The sequence below is a fragment of the Silurus meridionalis genome, chromosome 27 (assembly GCF_014805685.1).
Source record: "Silurus meridionalis isolate SWU-2019-XX chromosome 27, ASM1480568v1, whole genome shotgun sequence".
Taxonomy (NCBI): domain Eukaryota; kingdom Metazoa; phylum Chordata; class Actinopteri; order Siluriformes; family Siluridae; genus Silurus; species Silurus meridionalis.
In genome coordinates this window covers 7841122-7863815 of record NC_060910.1, presented here as the reverse complement: position 1 = coordinate 7863815, position 22694 = coordinate 7841122, and the positions used below count along the sequence as shown (strand labels likewise).

General features: G+C 35.6%; 2 protein-coding genes across 2 annotated transcripts; one reads left to right on the top strand and one right to left on the bottom strand.

The window, feature by feature from the left end:
* The first annotated feature begins 565 nt into the window (after positions 1–565).
* tor2a (torsin family 2, member A) lies at positions 566–5182 on the top strand. The gene is made up of 5 exons (XM_046841340.1): positions 566–1225; positions 2323–2588; positions 2982–3157; positions 3324–3451; positions 3599–5182. Exons 1-5 carry the CDS (start codon positions 1081–1083, stop codon positions 3841–3843), a joined length of 960 nt encoding a protein of 319 aa, XP_046697296.1. The 5' UTR covers positions 566–1080; the 3' UTR covers positions 3844–5182.
* Positions 5183–18149: 12967 nt separating this feature from the next.
* On the bottom strand, positions 18150–22420 carry ptrh1 (peptidyl-tRNA hydrolase 1 homolog). Its single transcript, XM_046841858.1, has 5 exons — positions 21773–22420; positions 20464–20683; positions 20196–20295; positions 18542–18587; positions 18150–18454 (listed from the first exon to the last, which is right to left on the bottom strand). The coding sequence occupies exons 1-5, from the start codon at positions 21920–21922 to the stop codon at positions 18170–18172; spliced, it is 801 nt and encodes a 266-aa protein (XP_046697814.1). The 5' UTR covers positions 21923–22420; the 3' UTR covers positions 18150–18169.
* Positions 22421–22694: the final 274 nt, after the last annotated feature.

Below are 22694 nucleotides of genomic sequence, written 5' to 3'. Positions count from 1 at the left end.
CACACTCAGCCATCCATATGATGTTTAATCAGACTAGGCCACTTTCTTTCATTTATTTGCAATCCAGTTTTGCTTCTCACAGTAAGCACTTACTTTTGTAAGCCCATTATTAGCACATTCAGTGCTGGACAGGTGGACATGCACTCTGATTGGTCTGCAGCTACACAGCTCCAGCCAAATCAAGTGTGTTTGATGTAACCCTTCTTTAACAGCCAGCATTAGCTTTTTTAGTCATTTGCACTAGACTAACTCTTCAATGGGATTGAACCTGATAGGTTAACCTTTGCTCTCTCTGCACCGTGGCACAGATTTACTGGTCTTATTTTATTAACTACTGTATATAAGAAACACAACACAAAACCTTACATTTTAGAATTGCTCTGTCCCAGTTATCTAGCCAGCACAATTTGACTGTTGATCAGATGCTTACGCTTGTCCATTTTTCCTACTTTCAATGCCTTAACCTTGACAGCTGACTGTTAATTTTCTGGTGCCACAGTAACAAATTATTAATGTTATTCACTTCAGCTTTTAGTGTTATTTCCGTTATCATCTGTGATTTTAATGTTATAGTGTATACAGAGTCTAAAAACATTTTTGCAAAGTTGTTTTTAATGCAATTCAAAATGGTTTAAAGATAATGTATTACATACAGTATACAGAACTGGGGATGTAATGCAACCTTTTATGTCTCACTGATAATAAAATGGGTAAAGGAGGGTATGAAATTATGCTGATTAATAAATACATTTTATTTATAAGCTAGACGAGATGAATTGATTTAACTTACTTTAACAACACATTAGTCCCTCATGTCCCTCAGTACTTGGGACTTCTTATCTTAGACTTTGTAACCGAGTGCCAACGTGGATTTACTTATATGTATTTAAGACCAGATGGAGTTAGTTGTGTTAACTGTATTTGTTCATTTACACTAATTTGGTGATTATTTTGTATTTTTATTCATTTATGTAAATACATGTATATGTATTGTCTAATTAAAACTTTGTAATGTACTGTTTGATAAACATGGACAGACGCCCCTAGCGGCTAAATAAATCCTCCATTCACTACCTAGTCATGGATTTGTGGTGTAACGGAGTAATAATGTTATATACAGTGTTTTTAATATATTGTATATCCATAAGTGGTTGTTTTGAAATGAAAACGATATATTGCACAATATCTGACAGCTGTGACTGCGATTTTAAGCCAAACATGCAAGGTACGTACAATGAACTAAACACAGCAGTTCTTTGACTTGTTAACGCTAGTAGCTAGCATGCTAACTTAGCTGTAAGTGTATAAAGTAACGGTTTGGCTTGCTCTTTGCTAGCTGGTTAACACGAAACTCTTAGTGCTTTTGAAGCAATGCAACAGTATTTTTAATGCTTAAAAATATATAATTGTTGTATATGTACTGCTATATAAATGGTCGCGTTGTTAGCTATGTTGCTAGCTTCAAAATTGCAACTCAGTTGGTATTAGTAGCTAGCTAGCTAGCTAGCTATAAACGAAGTGATGTAAATCATATAGGTGGCTGACAGTTTGATAGATTTTTTAAAATAACTTTTTATTCGTCCTTGTCCAGGTGTCCGGAGATAAAAGTATACCAATAATTACATTTTATACAAAAACAAAGCAAAAGTGAAACGAAAAATGAATGAGCTTGTTTCTTCGTGCTAACGCAAGTGTTCTCCAACTTATTTACGCCTTTAACTGTAATATATGTTCAACGTAATTGGATGCTTCCAATATTATATTCTATTAAAATCTTAACATGTAGTATTATAGCCATTTTACTTGTGTTATAGTGCTTTATTATTCCTGAACCTTCCACTGAAGGTTAGGTTCATGCTGTTTTATAAGTATACTTTCTTTTCTGGTTGGAACACATTCACTATATATTTATCCAAACAGCTAAATAGTAATTCATCTTCTGTTTACATCAGTTTATCTTCAAGTGTATGGTGATTCTAGAGACTAATCCTGGAAATCACCATAGACCTAAGTCATCCACCATGACACCTAAGTTATTTTAACATGGCCTTTCTACCCATGTGTATGGTTTCCTAAATGAAAGTACACACAAAGGATCATGGGAAGAACATACAGACAATAACCCAAGTTCAGGATCCCACTGCACCAATATACCAGCCTTGACTAGTGCAACAAACTGTAACTGGATGTATTTGACAGACCCCTGGGGGTCCCTGAAATCCATATTGAGAATCACCCTACTATACATGTGTATATACATGCTTTTTCTCAGAAAGACTAAATATATTCTATCACTGTTTGTTTATTTCTTCCTCTACACAGGGCTAGAGTGGGACCTTTATAAAAATCTGTATGGACAGCATCTGGTGCAGGATATTGTGTCTGAGTCAGTGGCTAACTTCTTGCAACACAGGAATCCAGACAGGCCACTGGTTCTCTCCTTTCATGGAGCTTCAGGCACTGGAAAGAGCATGGTGAGCTCTATGCTGGCTCGTCACCTGTACGGTGCCTCCATGGGCAGTCCATACATCCATCAGTACGTCCCCACACTGCACTTTCCACTTCCTGACCGTGTGAAGCAATACAGGGTATTGTGTTATATAATTTCTTTTTACTTTTAGATCATTTATTACATGAATCATTTGACTAAAAATATGGAGGCATACTAAAAAATTATTATTCCAACACAAAACGTTATCGTCTCATTATGATATTTATGCATGTTTCCCAGAGGAAAAAGAAACTAAATGTGGATATTTAATTGCATTATATGCATGGGAAATAAGTTCTGGCTTTTTTATGGAGACCCATGTAAACACACCTGCAAGAAGACATGCTTATATTTAAATTAAGGTGACAACATTTGGAGCATAGCTTTACTCTCAAGGTTAATGCTGTAATGAAGCCTTTATGTTGAAAGTAAATGAATTTTTTATTATGTAACATAATTTACATTTGCTTTTTTTTGCAATTGTATGCAGAGAGATTTGAAGCACTGGGTACAAGGGAACCTCACAGCCTGTGCTCGCTCAGTCTTCATCTTTGATGAGATGGAGAAGATGCCTCCTGGAGTGATTGATGTTCTGGAACCATTTCTCGGGCCTTCACATGTTGTTTTCCAGACCAACTACCGCAAGGCCATCTATATTTTTATTACGTAAGCCTTTTATTACGTAAGCCTCACTGTCACATTTTTGTTAAGCAAAAGCAGAAATAGTTGTTGAGTATAAGAGTTTTTGCTGTTGTTGGTACTATGAATAGGTTTGACTGTAGCAACATGGTTAAACCTGCTTTTCTGATGTGATATTATTTTGCATATCTAGTACAGCAGGCCAGGAAGTCATTAACAAAGTGACACTGGAGAGTCGGCAGGCAGGACGAGACAGAGAGGAAATTCAGGCAGAGGAACTGGAGGAAGCTATTGCAGATGCTGTGTTCAACAATAAGAAAAGTAAGTGTGCAACCGGATTCAACACCGACTACAAACATTTTGTAGAACCAGAATATATCCTTAGAATATATCCTTGCGAGGTTCTTGAAAATTAATTACCTTTACCCAGTTTGTCTGGATAATTTTCTTATAAACTTTGCTCCTTAGGTGGATTCTATAACTCGAAAATAATCTCGGAAAAGAGAATAACCCACTTTGTGCCCTTTCTGCCCTTGTGTCGGCGACACGTGGAGCGATGTGCCCATCGGGAACTGTGCCAGCGTGGCGAGTGCCAGCGCAAGGATGTGTCAGTGGCAGTAGGGGGCGCCATGTTCTACACACCACAGGATGGGCAACACTTCTCAAGCACCGGCTGCAAGCTGGTACCTGCTAAAGTCAATCTTTTCCTTTGAGCCATGGGGGTGATACAAGTGGACATAACAGGAACATCAAACCAGCTGGTGTTGATCTGTGCCAGTGCACAGGAGCAAGCCAGTACACACTTGTCTTTTTGTAAGGACATTGGTTCTGCATGAACGTGCTCAAAAATCAGAAGTACAGCTCTGAACACTGGCTCTAAGATAAGTTTACATAAAGTAATAAAATGCTGATTATCTGGGGATCAATCAGTTTAGAAAGATGCAGGTAGGGGGCCATGCAGGTGAGGATTTTCACGATGAAACTGAAAGTATTTTCACCAAACACAGCAGTTTGCTGCTGATTATTGTAAGGGAACAGATGTACAGGCCTGCAGTCAGCTGACTGGACCAGTTTGTTTAATTAAAAAGGAGTTATTTTCTCGAACTGCAAGATATTTTTAGCTGACTCGGTACAACATTTTTGTGCTATTTACAAATCAAAAATATTAGTAAGTTTAATTAATAATGATATGGACGCACCATGATACCAATCAAAAGTTTGGATGCTATGTTTATTAATCATTTATTTATTTTGTTACTCCTGCCTTGTTTATAAATACTAGAAAATTATGCAAAATTACCAAACAATGGGATTTAAGTTCTACGTAGTAACTGTTATGTTTGTGGGTGAAGTCCATGCTTTCCAAATTTTATTAAAAAGTTTTTAGACAGCCAATAATAGTACACAGATATTTAGAATTACACTTTTGGCCACAAAATTTTAAACATATGTTTAGATTTTTTTGCCCAGACTTTTGACTGGTTCAGAAGGTGGCAAATAAAGTACTGTATTTTACAATACTGTAAATGCAGATGTTCTTTTGTACTGCTCATAAGTGAGATTTATTGTGTTTAAAAGTGATGAGCATTGCTTTGTGTATTGTGAATAATCAAGAAAGGCCTTTTTCAAGGTTAAAAATTCAGAAGAGTGATCTGCAATCATTGGACATTGCAGTCAGACGAGCCTCTGTGTTGTTGTGAAAGATGTGATCAACTACATATGATATCAAAAACATTTCCCGGGTGGAGATTTAAACAAAGTTCATATTTTTAATGGCTCAAATAAGGATTTCTAAACCAAATGTGGTATTTCTATTTTTAAATGTGTTTATAATGCAATTGCCATAACTAAAAAATGATTAAGTAAATTTTTTTGTCAATTGCAGAACAGCAGAACGCACCTAAAATGATCATATATGTTTACTTAGTCCCATGTAATTTATCATCATAGTGCAACAAGGCTGTTGGGTTATTTATTTGAGCTTGTTTAATGGCACTTAACAAAGACAGAAATACTGTAATGTGCCTGAAACAGATTAAATGCTTGAAATTATTTATGTTTGCTAATGTGTTTGATTTATTCAAACGTCAGAAGCAGTTTTCCTTCATCACATTGTTTAGTGTCTGATTTGGCTTGTTTTTCACTGCTGCTATGATTTTACCTCTTCAATGATTGGATGATTTAAGATGTGTTCTGAATACATAGTATTTACAATGAAGGGAAACGAGTATTTAGGAACACCTTTGGTTTAATTATTTAATGTACAGTACTTTCTGTGCTTTCTACCATATTCCCATGGTAGAAAAAAAAATCAACATTTTTTTTCATGAATATAGTCTGGGCCATGCACCTGTTGTTCCTGCTGCTTTCAGGTCGTCCTGAACATTTTTGTCACCTGTGTGTTGACAAACCAGTTGTACTGACATTTTTCTTATGACTCTGTAGCTTTTACAATGTAGTGTTATAATGTCCCTGAGAAAAAAAGATCCTTTGCCTTTACTGTGTCTTTTATAATGACACCAGGTACATTTTGCCCATTTTTTCCAGTATCTGATTTATTTTATTTTATTTACATTTAAAATAATATTTTTAATATAGTTTTGAATAAATTTTATTTCCCTAATTAAGCATTGTTTATGCTTAGAATCTTTTAATTTTGTTCAGCAGTGTAAAGTGAAAAGATGTTTAAATCTGAAGTCGGTATTGTATATGCACTAAAAGTACATTAAACAACAAAAGGCATTGATGAAAACAATTGTTTCCCTTCATTGTTTATCACACCAATCAAAGATCTGCTCTCTTTTTAGTATGCATGATTTGGGAAGATGCTGAAGAGTGTAAAAGTGATGCCAGTTTTAAACTGTTCAAAAATATGTTTCCTTTGACAAACTAAAAAGTCCTATATCCTGTAACTTTAAGGTTCTTTATTAATTTTATCCCAGTTTTCACCACAAAGGGCAGATCTCTACTTAATCCCCCATTTTGCCAGCTGCTACAGGAAATTAATGATTTCTGAACAGGAAATGAAGCGGTGTGAGACGTTGTACGGTGGTGGTCCTATGAGTTGGATATGTAGGCTGACTTAAAGCTTTTTATAGAAGGAGCTATACAAAGGTTTCTTAGCAGAGGATAAAGTTCTTACAAGTTAGCTTTTCTCTGCATTACACCTGCATACAAAAGCCTAGCATAATACCCACTCTGACAACTTCATCAGTCCTCATCTTTATATACAGGGAGGAAGACGGCAGTGAAGCACCTCACTCTGAGTGGCCTTTCACCTCAGGGGTAGCGTTTAAGGAAGGATTTTCCAATGTTGCAATGTCCTTACAAAAAAGCTGGCCGGGATAATACCACAGTGACCCCTGTCCACTTCTCCACACTTGGTTTGACCCTCGTTCCCCGGTTCACACGCTCTCCAGGACGCCTGTCCTCCCCTGGCCTCTGGCCTGTCCATTCACATATATCTCCCTTCCATCCCAAATCAGGTTTTGAAATGGCACCACACCACCTCCCCCCAGCAACAATGGCCCACAGCTTTCCCCTCAACATCTGTGAGTTCCCCTCTGTCTCCTCATTTTCTCCCTAACCGATCCATTATTAGGTCCCTTTCACTTGTAAATGTGGCTGGTCACAGCGCTGATGGTGCTTTCATATGCGTGGCCGGGGTCAGGGGAGAGCCAGTGGCCGGCCAAGGGGTGGGACAGGGGCTGGAGAAGGCTCAGTGTGGCTCAGGGATGAGGGAGCTTTGCCACAATGAGGGGAAATCCTTTTGAGGTGCAGTCATTCGGGACGGTTGGCAAAGGCAACTTTTGCTTCCTTCAGCTCAGAGGGTTTTTTTGTTTGTTTTTTTTCTGGTAGAAATGTGTGCTGAAACATTGCAAAACAACTAATAACATCTAATTTCTTTCACTTATGACTCTGTTTTAATGTACTGGACACTTTCTTTTGTTCATCCGATAATTCAAAAGTGATCATTAAGCACCACAGTAAAGGCCACTGTATTTATTTAGTCTCACACTGAAATGTTTACACTGTATCTATCTCTTGTGTGATCACTGGGGGGACTGTATGCCATTTCGTTTCAATTCTCAACACAACAATGGGTGGTCTTGGTGTCAGTGCAGTCTCCAGGACAACAGGTGAACAAAGGGTGAAGGGAGGAGGGAATGCTGGGAGAGGGCTGGAGGACGCAGTCAGGATGCCCTTGGCCTCTATGTGGTCAGTAGGGGATATGGGCCTCTCAAGGACATGGGAGAAAATGACTGTCAAAACAGGTCTCTCGTCCCATAGCCCAAAATGATTGATAAGCTTCCACCCCTGAGGGAATCACCATCAAAAAAAAAAAAAGAGCTTTGACATTGTCACATTTCCCTCTTTCCAGATGATATATTGCCTAGTTTGCTCTCAGGAGAAGTTGCAAAAGATAAGAGCATCCACTGGCACAGCAGTAGGGCAATGTTGCTTCTCATTTCAGCTCACTGGCTCTTTGCACAGAATGAGGTCGTAAACCTTTCAAATCAGCACTGCTATTGCTGAAGAACAACATCTGTGAGGGGGTTTTCTTCTTAATGTTTTTTGCATTAATTTGCAACTGAATAGTGCTATGTGTTTTATTTGTAATATAGCTTTGTGTGTTGTAATGTGTTGGTTTGTGTAATTGTATAATGAAATGATTGTCTGCATTGCCAGTAAGGAGTATCTGCATATGCTGGTGCTTGTGTAAAAATATTACTATACAATAATTACTTCAGATTTTCCTCCACATTTATATTATACTTATATTACACATCAAATTAGATTTATGTTTGTTTTCAGCATTTATTTTACATTTGCATTGCTGGGTCTATGTGTAGAAGATGAAGTATTTAATATTAAATGGAAAAATTATTTTTATTGTATAACCTCAAAACTTACTGTGCTTATTTTAGCTTAGTAATCAATTATTATTACAAATAACCTAAAAAGAGGGAGGGTGTCAAACTTCAATTAGAATGGGTGTAGGCCTAGAGATATGTGTTTTTCTCCTTTTTTAAAATACATCACATTTAACTAATGATGGGGTTTTTTTGGTAATTAGTTGAATCAGGTGTGTTAAATGAGGCAGAATGAATAAACCACGGGGCTCCACTGGTTCTACAGGATTAAAGCATCACACTATAGTGGGCCTAGTCTATAGTTTACTATATAAAGGTAGGAACCAATGTAGTGTGGAAATGTAGCATACATTTTAGACGGGGTGAAAAGAAAGTGGGACACAGGAAGCAGAGCTGGAGCGATACACTCTGTATTCTATCTGTGTGTATGTTTTTGTGTATGAGCTCATTTTGTCTCAGGGTCATTTTTATTGGATAGTGTTGACTCATCTATATTGAGTATGAATAAAAGGCTAATTATATAAAGGTACTTTTAGTCTTTTCTGCAGCTCTGTTCAAATGAAAGACATTGTTTTAGTGTAAATGCACTTTCATAAAGTTGAAATTGTATTATTATTTTGGATTTATTATTATTATTATTATTATTATTATTATTATTATTATAATTTCTTTATTTTGCAAGTGTCATCTTGCAATAATTCAGAAACATTCAATGAAAAAAATCAATGAATAAATATGCTTTTTTAAAAATAAATAACTGCTCTTAAAAGGCAACTTTAATAATGCAATTTATATATAAAAATTAATGTTGAATAATCCGTTTTTAATAGTTATTTTTAATCATATACTACTCTATCTATCTATCTATCTATCTATCTATCTATCTATCTATCTATCTATCTATCTATCTATGCATAGTATATCATCTTATTGTCGCAGAACTTCTAATAAAACACACAAATTGATTCAAATAAATTTGATTAATTGAAATAAAACACATTTGCAGTCTAGGGTGTTTGCTTGTTTGTATTCTTGCATTTTTTACCAGCAAATTATTATTATTAACAAATAATGTAGAAGAATAGTTTATGCTTTGTTGCTTTGTTACAATACTTGATTTATAGTCTATGTAAAATCACATTAATAATACTATTTAATATAATTTTATAATACCATTATTCATTATTATTTCTGTGTGTTTTTTACACGTTTAAATTATAATCTCATTAATCCATTTCTATTTGGGCAGCATAGGCGATTTTTGTCTCGTTACGCTTTAAAAGAAATGATCTGACGTGTGTAGGTCTAATCTTCTTTAATCCGATTGCATTCACACGCCTGTTTTAGTTTGCTCAGATACATTCTCTGCATTCAGTGTCAAGAAATTTGACACAATTGTTAAAATCGCTTCCCATTAAAATCTAATTTTTTTTAGATTTAAATAAATAAAAATATATATATTTGCGACAGACCATGACTTATAAATATATAATAATAACACACATTTATTAGTACAGAATTCGTAGTGACATTTTGTTTCTTTTATTTAAAAACAGAGGCTCAAAAATGTATACTTTTGAGTATAATTAATATCTTTAGACCAACAATACAATACACAGAAATGAAATCCTCAACAAAGTGTGTTTTGTTTAATATAGCAACACGTATTAAAGTTAAAACATTTATATAAAAAAAAAACTTTTGGCTTTTACATCTGTCTCCTAGTCTTGTCTGCGTTTTCTTATTCTGATCGAAAATAAATTATCCTTCTCAACAATGTTTACAGCTAAAGCAGCATAATTTCTTTTTTGTTTTATTTTTTTGCAGGGCAGTAAAAGGCAGGGCGTGAAATCACATCATGTACACAGTGTGAAATAATAAAGTTAATGAAGTAAACAGCGCATTTCAGGTGAAGATTGTGCAGTTTGTTCAGAAGACGCAGAAGTGTAAACCAGCAGCAACAGATGTCCATGCACAATTCTCGATTTACAACTCGACAAGTCACAAGAATTGCGTTTGGACAATCAGTAGCTCAGGCTCATATAAAGCGCACAGGACAGCACTCCTACACGACCAATTTACAAGCACATTTCCAAAAACGATTCCCACAGCATGGAAGCAAAACAGGCCTAGAGAGTACATTATGTGCAAAACAACGTTTTTTGTGTGTGTTAAAAACCTAATACTGATCATATTTAATTATTGCACCGTGCGATATTATTATTATGATTATTATTATTGTGATAATGATACGTAGTGGTATTGGTACTACTAGTAGTAGTGTTATTAGTTGTAGTAATAATCGTTTGACAATATTCTAATAAGAAATACCTGACAATAGAAATTAGGCTACTTTTCCTTAATGCACTGGTTTTTATATATTTAACAAATGCATAAAAAACACATTTTACATATATAAAATATGACTGATTCACTATAGGATTTTAACGCAAATCATAATCCTGTTCTATAAGAAAAAATCCTGCTGAAGAAAAGACCAAACATTTAAAAACCAAAGAAGCAAAAAAAAAGAAAAAGAAATAATAATGATATCGGATTTTCACTCTGCATTTAGAATTTGGTGATTTCCTAAAGCTAATTCGTTCCCGTTCATCCACCAATGCATTTCGGTCTCGACGATTACGAAATAGAAATGCGTTTGGATAAAAACCTGCTGGAATAAATGTTTCAGATTAAATTCAATACTGATCATCCCATGTGCTTGTGGTGCAGTGTCTCGAGCTGTTAGCTCTTAGCACTAGCACCGGAGAGCCGTTCGCCATTTCTGCACCTGTTAAAGATGCTCTCGGTGTGTGTGTGTGTGTGTGTGTGTGTGTGTGTGTGTGTGTGTGTGTGTGTGTGTAGGTGTCGTTTCCCGGTTTCCAGCACGCGCCCGAAAATCCCCTGCGGTGTCCAAAGTCGATCCTGATCCCTATTAATTTCAGATGCTCCCTCGAACCCGGGTTCAGGAAGCAGCGCAGGAATGAGAGAGAGAGGAAAGGGGTGAAGAAAAGTTCTTCGGATCATTCCAGGTAAAAAAAAATGCATCAGCAGGCTGTAAGTAGAAGAGCACAGAGTTATCCTGGACTGAAGGAGCTCCGGTGCTCGAGGCTGCCTATAAAGCAACAGGAGAAGAAAGCAGCACGAGCGCAGATCCGTTTCAAAGGACGCCAAAGACACTTCTGACGTGAGAGAGAGAGAGAGAGAGAGAGAGAGAGAGAGAGAGAGAGAGAGAGAGATATGGTGGGAGGGAGGCGCTGGTGCACGCATGGTACGAGCTTTCAATGACACCACGGCGCCCATTAAAATGGCCATTGTGAGGAAGAAGGGCTGAAGCTGCTCGGTTTCATTGAGAGATGCAGCTGCCCCTTAAAGCCACAGAGCAATTACAATCCAGCACTGTACCCTCGGTGCCAATTACGCATTGTGCAGCGCGGTGACGTTTGCCTCTGGTTCTGCACCCCGTACAAAAGGATTACCTGACACTTCACCACAAAGAGGACTGTTTATTAACACTTTCCAAATGGACTGTTTTTACAGGCACGCTTTAACGCATTTTAAATGCGAGTGTCATTTGGAAAGCACTCAGACTTAAAGCGTGCTTCACTCCAAGATTATCATATCAGCACTATATGCCACCGAACTCCTTTATCTATGACACTTATCACTGCTTTTTCCCCTCTCTCTTTCTTTCTTCTGAAATGCATTTTTCCTAAAAATTAAAAATTAAAAAATTAAAAAAAGAACAAATCTGACACTTAATACGTCAAATGATGATTTTTCAATCATCATTTTCAAATAAACTTCTAGGGAAAAATAATCTATAATAAATAAATATAAATAAATAAATGAAACACACACACACACACACACACACACACACACGCGCACACACACACACACACACACACACACACACACACACACACACACACAAAAGCAAAACAAATAACCTTTAAATGATCCTAAGAACAAATCAGTTGTTAGACAATCAGCACTAAATGAAGCATATCTTGTAATTTCATTTATGAGCTTGTTGTCAGGCCCATGATGAGCTGCATCAGGTGTACAAAGAACCAAATGATGACCTATTTTTAAAGATGCTAGAAGATATATATTTTTTATATTTTTTACACCCTGACATGTATATCCAGTTTTGTGCTCATTTAAAAATACAAATAATTCATCATTCGTTTCACTTTTGCATATGGACACTATATAAGTGAAATCACCTGTTTATGGTTTTTCAGATTATTGCAGTAATTTTAAATAAGTTAGCAGTAGTAGACATTCAAGCTCATTTTCTGACCAGTGGTTTGTGTTGCATTACCATTAATAACATATTTGGCAAGGAGTGTATAGACTTCATTATCATTCCTCTCATAGAGATTACTACATCAAGTTCTCGCTATAAGCTTTTTCAACATTGTATAACATCAGTTATTTTCTTGTCATGTCCTGAAAATAGACAAAAAAATTGGTGAAATATACAAAATTGAACTTATTTGTACTAATCTTATTTGTACTAATACTCAATTTCAGGCACGAGTGTAAAAGGCAAATCATTTTATTTAGTTTTTTTGTCTTTTTCATTCCCCAACAATATGGCTGTATTGAAAGTAGGTCATTTTGAATATTATTTTCTGTCTTAGATGTTTAAAAGTCAATATGATGAACAGGACAACTGGAAATTTACATGGGTTTCTTTTAAAATAGGTTCAAAGCAAAACCCTAAAACATGCAATGAACCACATGAGAACACGTATGTTATGGGTATGTATATTTAAGGTTTCGGGACATTGAGATTTTGACATAAAATAAATATAATGGTGTCCTGTAGTTGCTTCTCTGTGTAGACGAGTACTTCTCAAGCAAGCCCCTTTGGTCAACACAGTTTTAAAAACCTTTAACTTTTCAAAATAATGTTTTGCGAATTGTCCCACCTTACAAATGAAATGTACATTAAAATAGATTTATTCTAAATACATTTGAGATAATTGTAATTTAATCATTCTTATAATCAAACCATTTCATAATTAAAATATAATAATAATCTGTTAAATATGAAATACTTTACAGTTGCAACTTATAATTAAAAAACTTGTTTATTTTATGTTTTATTTTATGTATAAGTCTTTAGCCAAACCCCCAGTGAGACTCTCAACCGAATAAATTAACAGTTTTCTATTAGCCTAGTGTCCAGCCGGCCAATGACCTCTGACCTCCTAGGAAAGGATTGGTGGAAGTATGATTGATCTGACCAATGCTGCCACTCTGTGAGGCTGGGAAAAAAGTGTGTGAAAAAGAAAAGCTCAAAAGAGTGTTTTTTCAAGGCTCTGAAGTGAAAATGCAGAAGATCTATCATAAGTATTAGAAGTGAGGCTTGTGTTCCTTCCACTATTGTCTCTGTCGGTGAAGGAAAAGCTTTAAATATCTGATCGTAGGTTTTATATAGATTTACTGCTAGACTTTGATGATTTACAGATTTCGTGTTTTTTTTAACACAAGCTTGAAATATAGCATCAATGTATATGAGTGTATAGTATTAAGGATTTAGATTACAACATATTTGCCACTAAGAGAGGCATGTAAAGACTTAAAGCTTGCTATCTACGTTCTTTTGGAAAAAAAACAGCTTACAAGAATTTTCTGTGGAAAAAAGCAATACTGACACTGAGTGCTCTTCTGTGTGAACCTTTAGAGGTTCCATATATAACAATTCAGTCATTAAAAATAAATCACAAAAACATATTCATTGCAAGAACTGCTGACCCATGAGGGGACATTTATATTTACTAAGATTTAAAAAAATCATACTAAATTGTTCTGGACAAAATAATAAACAGTTCTTCTATAATTAATGGTTTATCAATGGTGAATAGACAAGGCATTTACTCGTATAAATTAAGAAATCTTTTCTAGTAAAACACTCTGAAAGTTCTTTGGTTCTAGAGTTACTCAATAAGGGACTACTAGATCTTTTTCTAATCAACTTTGTCATATTAATGAAAAAATACTAAATTGACTAAATACTAAAGAGTGCAACATGGTTGGAGTTTCTTGGAGTTACAACAAAGACTCTGTGCTTGTATTTATGTTAAAACAGATGAGTGTGATTACATTGTTGATGGCATTACCATGAAGGTTGATATGAAAAACTTAATATGTTTGGGGAGAATGTAGTGATAAGGAGGTGAGAAACCCGGATAGACTATAGGACTAACACATTGATTTACACCTACTCTCTTTAGACAGAGCCTTGTAGCATCATCTTCAGCAGGAAGTCAACAGCAATATGTGTAATATAGGAATAAATGAAAACGAATGAAAAAAAAAGAAGCATTTTTTTATTTATACAAGGGAACTTGTGTTATATTTGCTTAAATGTCTTGAATAAACACCAAAGTTAATGTTATTCAAATTGCCAGTTACTGCAGGCAGATGATTGTGAATCAATGAACACACAAATGAGCCTTTTCTAAAACCTTTTCTCTGCATTGCCATCTGTGCCAAACACAACGTATATTGTTCCTGCTGTTATTTCATGATATTTCATTGTACTGGGTCGCTCATACACTTACAGTGGTCTGAAAAAGTGTTTGATTTCTTATTTTTTTTTGCATGTTTGTCACACTTTAATGTTTCAGATTATCAAACTAATTTAAATATTAGTAAAAGATAACAAAAATGAACACAACATGCAGTTTTTAAATAAAGGTTTTTATTATTGGGGGAAAAAAATATCGTCTCAGTCTCAGTTTTGCCAGAAAACATTTTGATGATCCTCAAGACGGGAAGGGAAAATAATCTGTGGACTAACGAAAAAAAAAGTTGAACTTTTTGGAAGGTGTGTGTCCCATTATGTCTGGCATAAAAGTAACACCACATTTCAAAAAAAGAACATCATACCAACAATAAAATATGGTGGTGGTAGTGTGATGGTCTGGGGTGATAAATAGAACCATGAATTCTGCTGTTTACCAAAAAATCCTGAAGGAGAATGTCCGGCCATCTGTTCGTGACCTCAAGCTGAAGCGAACTTGGGTTCTGCAGCAGGAAAATGATCCAAAACACACCAGCAAGTCCACCTCTGAATGGCTGAAGAAAAACTAAATGAAGACTTTGCAGTGGCCTAGTCAAAGTCCTGACCTGATGCTGTGGCATTACCTTAAAAGGCGGTTCACACTCGAAAACCCTCCAGTGTGGCTGTAACAGACTTATTGTAAGTTATCGCAAACGCTTGATTGCAGTTGTTGCTGCTAAGGGTGGCTCAACCAGTTATTAGGTTTAGGGGGCAAACACTTTTTCACACAGGGCCATGTAGTTGTCTTTGATTAATATTTAAATTAGTCTGATGATCTGAAACATTTAAGTGTGACAAACATGCAAAAAAATAAGAAATCAGGAAGGGGGGAAAACACTTTTTTACACCACTGTATATATGTACTGTATTTAATCTCAAAAGCAAAACACGTGGAATGTACCGAGTATAAGGTTTGTGTGTCCATTTTTTAATAAACAAAAAAGGCATACTATTATTTTAAATATATATATATATTTATATTTTTTATAAAATTTCAAATTATCAAATTTGATCAAAGTTGTCACCTTGTGTAATCATGTAAATAGATTATAACTGTATCTTAATAAATATCTAACAATGTGATAAAATGTTGATAAAAATAACCCTATTCTTCTATTTCAAATGGGGGCTGTGGGGATTAGTGTTCATGCGTACAAAAAAGTATTAGTGAGGTCAGGCACTTGATGTTATGTAAGGAGGCCTGGGGTACAGTTTGTGTTTCAGATCATTGCAAAGGTGTTTAGTAGGAATGAGGTCAGGGTTCTGTACAGGACACTTGAGTGACACCAACCTTGTCATCCTGGACCTTTGCTTTGCACAGGGGCATTGTTATGCTGAAACACATTTAGGCCCCTTAATTCCATTGAAGGAAAACACGAAGGTTTCCTGGTGGTCTAGTGGTTAGTATGCGGCGCTCTCACCGCTGCGGCCCGGGTTCGATCCCCGGTCAGGGAACCAACCCCAGCCATTAGAGTTGCACAAGCCTTAGTGCCGGTCCCAAGCCCGGATAAATGGGGAGGGTTGCGTTAGTAAGGGCATCCAGCGTAAAACATGTGCCAAATCTAACATGTAGATGGCCTGCTGTGGCGACCCCTAACGGGAGAAGTCGAAAGAAAGTTAATTCCATTGAAGGGAAACTGTAATGGTACAGAATACAATGACATTCTCAACTACTTTGTGCTTTTAATTTTGTACCAACATTTGGGGAAGAAACACATGTGGGTGTGATGTCCACATTAGACACCTATGTATATATATAATTGTATTTGTCAACATTTAGAAAAGAAAATTATTTGTAGAAATCTTCTGATTATTTATTAATTGCAATACTACACACACGCAAAATAATTTTTTATGTCTTTATGTTCATTTAGTTCTAAGGTACAGATTCCCATACCTGTTAGTTGAGTATCCCGGTCTTGCAAACTTTTTATTTTAAAATACTAATAATACGAATGCTCGACTAACCTGCAAATTCACAGCTCTTTCTGAGTTGGAACGAGAGTGTAAATGCAACACTAAAATGTCCAGGACAAACGATTCTCCAAAGCCAGGGTTGGGAAATGAAGGTTCTCTTAGGGTTTTCAAGCCGTCACACTCGACTATATCTAGGAGTTTACTCTTTTGCCATTAACGGTCATGGCTATCGATGACCTACACACGTGCTCCCTTGGGGAAACCATTAAAAGGTTCTATGTAGAAAGCTACAGTGTTTTCCTATCAGAAAAACACTAAGACCCCATAACCATACAAAGAACCTGTAAAGATCCCATAAGTATATTACATTATTGATGCATGTAAACTTTCCTAAAAGCTTGTTTTATTCGACTGACTGGTTGGGATTTAGTGTGTCGTTCCTGAGTGGTAGTATTTACTCCCACCCTTACATTTAGAAATGTTCTTTGTCTTGCAGCTATGACTCATTTGTTTCAGATATTAAAAATGGTGTCTTGGAGCACTTGTCACTGATGGTTCACTCAGTTTCTTTATCAGCTCTATGCTCAAATTGTATTTAGCCTCACTTTAGATAAAGCGACTGCCAAATAAATAACGTCATTGTGAAGTACATCAGTAGGGACGAAGCTTAAAATACAGCAGAGTCAACAGTCGAACACAGAAACATCAAGCATAATGTGCATGCTGAAGCCAGGCTGATAAAAGATCTAATCTGGTCAGCCAAATAAATGTAGAATTTGTGTGAAAAATCACACACTGAAGGCTAATCTCTGTTACTCCACTAGTGGTAAATATAGACAAATAAAAGTCACAGCCATATACTCAGCTACTGACCAAATCTGCTAATGAACTATACAGTAATTCTTTATTAGGATGCTAAAACACACTGTAGGCATGTCTGATTCAGTGTTTAAATGCAAAAACAATAATACAATCCAGAGGAGTTGATGTGTTATTGGTCTACTAATTAGATTTTTTGTGGTGCCTATCCAAAGGTCATAAGTTCAGATCCCAGCAACACAAACTGCAAAGTTAGCTGCATAGATGCTCAGTTGTATGAATGCGATAAATGTAAGTCACTTTGGATAAGGCCATCTGAAAAATGCTGTAAATGTAAATGTAGCGATAGTCCAATGATTTTGATAGGTGGAAGATTAATGGTTGAGGCATTGACCTGTACTGGAGGATTGGAAGGTCACAAGTTCAAATCCCAGCACCACCAAGCTGCCACTGAAACTTAACCATAAACTGCTCAGTCGTAAGTCGCTCTGGATGTTTGCCCATTGACATAAATGTAAATGTTTAGTTGACATTGGACTGAGTACTGTATGTAATGTCCTGTTAATGCGTCTACAACTTATTTGACGCCCCACCCCACCCCCCCACCCCTTTTTCTTTTTATTACCTAAAGCATTATTGAATGAGGAATATCTAGTTTAAATAACTACATTATAATTTAGATAAATCATAAAACATTGCTGTCAGGAAACTTATCTGTAAATTTGTGTTTATTATACTTTTCCTTTTCCCTGCTGTATATTTTCTCAAAACAGAGCTGTCATTTATTCAATTTTCACAATACAAACATCCACAATCAGCAGAGTCATGAGTTTATAATCATTTAATTTATTGACATTTGAGGTCAGTTCTGTCTGGCGTTTCTTCAGGTTCCTGGACTGCAAGTGATGTTCTCTTTTTCTGCTCTTTCCTCTTCTGTTTTGCTCTCATGCCCCCTGCTGAAGTCAGTTGGGGTTGCTGATCTGTAATTTGTGCTAATAAAAGGGCCACACTTTGCTTAACTACAGAGCTTAAAATTATTTCCTCTTCTTTAGAAAAACGCCCCAAAACATATCTGTCCACAGGCGTGTTTCCTGGGGGCCGGCTGATACCGATTCGTAGTCGTGGCATAACCTGTCACAATTTAGAGCACATTAAGAAAACATCAGTGACCTTTGAGGTTTTTTTTCATTATTGGTTGTCAAAAAATCTCTGACTTACATCAGTATGAAGACAGTCAATACAGGACCGGACACCATTGTGACCTCTGTCAATAAAACAATCAGAGAGACTCAAGTCAGAATGAACAAACAATCATAATATATTGTATAATCAGCATCTGACTCTCAGACACCATTAGTATGATTATTGACATAACTATATAATGAAATGCTAGTTTGTTTGTGCAACACCACAAGTTTATTGCTAACACATTAGAAAAGTGTGCAGGACAATTTGACAAAAAACCCACTCCTACATGCTTTCGAAAGAATTCTGACCAAATTTTTGATCGCACTCATTTTAACGTTCTCTAATGAAGTCAGTCGGCTTTAGCTCTCAAAAAAGAAAAAAATATCTACTGAATACGACTCAAACATCCCATCCAATGCTCCCCTATGCTAAAGTATGAATGTAATAAAAGCATTCTCTCATGGTTCTAGTAAGATTTATATCTGGCACATGAAAGTAAAAAAAAAAAATATTTTGTTGATTCTGCTGTTTTCTCATTTAGAGTTTTTCCTATTTGTTCATGCTTTTTATTGCTGCAAGGGTCCATAAATTCGGCTCTGAATCAGAAATACTAAAAAAACAAATGTCAAGAGTGATATGGATCATTTATGCAAGCTATAAAGATGTTATACGAAATGGAAAATCATACGCTTTCAAATTTAGCAGCTAAAAAAGGTGATTTTATTGTGTGTATTTGCTGAATATATAAACAGCAATCTTTACAGTTATTTTAGAGGGGTGGTTAACAGTTAAACCTTATGGTTAACAGAGTTTATGATAATCCACGAATGCAGTAATGCTGGCTTTGGCCTAACATGATAGTAGCTTTGATATAGTAAAATATGATCAGGTTTATAATATATTAATAAATCATTTAAAAACTATGTATAAATCCTTACGTATATGTTTCTTAACATTACTAACCTAAGCCAAATCACAAAAAAAAGAAAAACAGAGAGCGCGAGAGAAATGCTCTGGAAACTATTAGAGGATAAACAGTGAGATGTTAATGACTGTCAACTGCAAACAGCTGAGAATGTAAGCTGGAGATCAGTGGTAACAGCACAGTATTTGGGTCATAATGCCCTCTAGTGGTGAATATCGGGAGTGTTATGCCATATTCAGCTGGGACTTGCACACTAATATTATACTATAATAAATCAGTGGTTTCTGAATTTGATTTTGTAAAAACACGTGCACTGTACCACATAGTTGAATATATTTTGCTGTACTGTATAATACTCATAGTTTAATTTTTTTGGGCATTTATTGCACTTACATTGTTTGTGTGTAGTCCTGTGTTCAGGTCGGCTTTTATCATTGTGTTGTTTAATGTATCTTGGTCATATACTAATGTTGTTTTGTTTTACTTTGCACTGTACCTGATTTATATGGTTGAAACCACTATACAGGCATTTCACTTTCACTTAATACAAGCATTAGACTGATCTTAAAATGAAATATTATTTGTAATTATGTAAAATGTTTTGTTAGTGATATTTCAATTTGAATATCTGAAACTCAATAATCAGCATTAATAAATCCTGCATGCATCATCTAATTTTGGATTTGTTAAGTGACATAACCAAAAGACTCAGATTTAATTGGTGTTTGTTTAAAATATTTACAACAATTTGTCACTGACCTTGCGCTCCCTCCGTGTTTGATGCCAATCGTCCCGAGTGGTTTGTCGAGTTCATCGTGTACCAAAACGATGTGCTCCGGTCGGATATTAAATTTGTGTGCTAAAAAACGAGCAACGACAGCAATCACAAGAGATACAATACACAGTTATGTAAATATTTACTCTACGCTAAACATTTGTTTACACGTTCGCTGATGCACTCATAAATTTAAATTGTGAATATTAAATATCTATTTAATATTTTATTTGTGAAACTGGTTTCACTCACCTGCCCTCGCCACGCTCACTCCATTGACATTCATGAGCAGCTTTGGCCGGAGAAGCACGACTTGTGTGTCCTGATAAACTGAAACAATAACCTCTCCTGATACGTGTCTGTCTGATTTCCACTGATCGGACACTCCCAGACGCTCTGCCAGGGCTGCGATCACGGCCATGCCAACACTGTGTCGTGTGCTGTTCATTCCAGGGTTACCGAGACCTACCACCTGAAAATATATGATACACAGATTTGATCAGATAGCAATACTCTCTATATCTATATCTCTATATCTCTTTATCTCTCTCTTTATATATATATATATATATATATATATATATATATATATATATATATATATATATAGGGAATCATTCATTAATCAAACTGTGTCAGCAAATTGCGTCTCCATTGCAACTGAACCTGTTTTGGCTCTTAAAAGGCAAAACGCACAATAAATAATAGTTTCATATCTATAGAGCAAATATGACCTTTAATTTGACCCTCCATGACAAACATAAGACTTTGGGAAACAAGAGTAAAAAATGGCATTAAATCCAAAACAGTTTTTTTGTTTTATTTTTAAGCTGCAATAAAAGTAAAATGAAATAAATGTAGGGAATGAAACATAACTTTTTACATGCCACTTTAATCTGCAGGTACAGCATGAATTGTGACTGTGGTTAGATCGAGGCAGCGACACACAGACAAGATGAAACTGACTGCTGTTTTAAGACAAATATACAGTATTTGTCATCATTATGAAAGATAAGTCTTCAGCTTTCTCAAAGAATCGCAGCAAGAATATTTACTTCAACCTATGGCCCAGGTCAAGTTTAATTTTTGGTTCTTCATAAGAAAAGGTTTGGGAATCTCTGCTATAGCTGCGACTGTTTGGGGCCCCTGAGCAAGGCCCCTAAACAGCAGTGTGTTTAGTGTGTTTGACTAATTAATATCATTCTATTGATAGACTGGTGTGCAAAGAGTAACACTATAGTATTTTTACATAAATTAAGATGATTAAGAGTCTCAAAAATTTCATAATAAAGCCATAATAAATTATAATACATTCGATATTTAAGAACATAATGAAGGGAAATACTTTTGTACTTTTACTCAAGTTTAAAGAGATACTTTTACTTTTATTGGAGTTATATTTTATCTCTACTTTAACTTAACTACAGGATGTGTGTACTTCATTCACCACTGTTGAACTCTATTATGAATAGAATGGGAAACACTTCTACAACTCAGCAGTGCAGTGTGTAAATATTAGTGATGATCAGAGATGCACAAGAAAAGTAATAAGTGAACATACCAGTTTCTTAGTCTTAGAAGTGCTTGATGTTGCTGTTACTTCGCTGGACATGTTGTGACGATTTAAAAATCCTGACATGAACAAAAGCTCTCGCCTGAGCATTTTTGTAAGTGTGATAAATAAGGTTTGAGTGATGACATTCAGTGACATCTTCTGTACTGTTCCTCCTTTACAGCATTACACGTTTCCACCGGAGAGTGAGCGCACCTTTTGTGACGTCATCTGCTTTTACACATTAACACTGCTGAGTGATCTCACCTCCTGTGTCGTCACACTTTTACTATTCAAGTGATAGTAATAAAAAAAAGTCATAACTTCCAACAGTCCATCAGAATTTTCCTTTCCGGTAAAAATCACACTCAAAATACACGAGATAGAGATTAGTGTGACCGGGTATTAGAGGTTGCCAAAATACACATATTAACCCTTTTTCTTATGTAATTTTTTTAAAGTTCACTTACATCTGAATCTTTCTACATTTTTCAGCTTTTGGAAACTACTTTCTACTTGATCGCTCGGAATTGCGTCTGTACGGAAACGCGTATTAAAAGGTAAAACAGGTATACATATTGTCTAGTTGATGATTCAACCTAACATGGCAACTTTATGAGGAGCGTACTTCAGAGAGATCACGAAGAAAAGCAGCTATGAGGCGCTGAAGCAGATATCGCCCTCTAACGGCGACTCTTAAACATTACAACACATTTAAAGAGATTATTGTGTGTAAAGTAAAACAGTAAATAAAAATTAGTTAATAATAATTGTTTATTTTAACACATTAAATGTCGAAAAATATATCTATTTATATAATTAATCTTTTTATTAATGTATTTGTTTATTATTTATTTTATTTTCAATCATTTTATTACATCCTTTTCTCTTTCCAACTCATGTTGATTTTTTGTAAACCTAGAATTTCTTT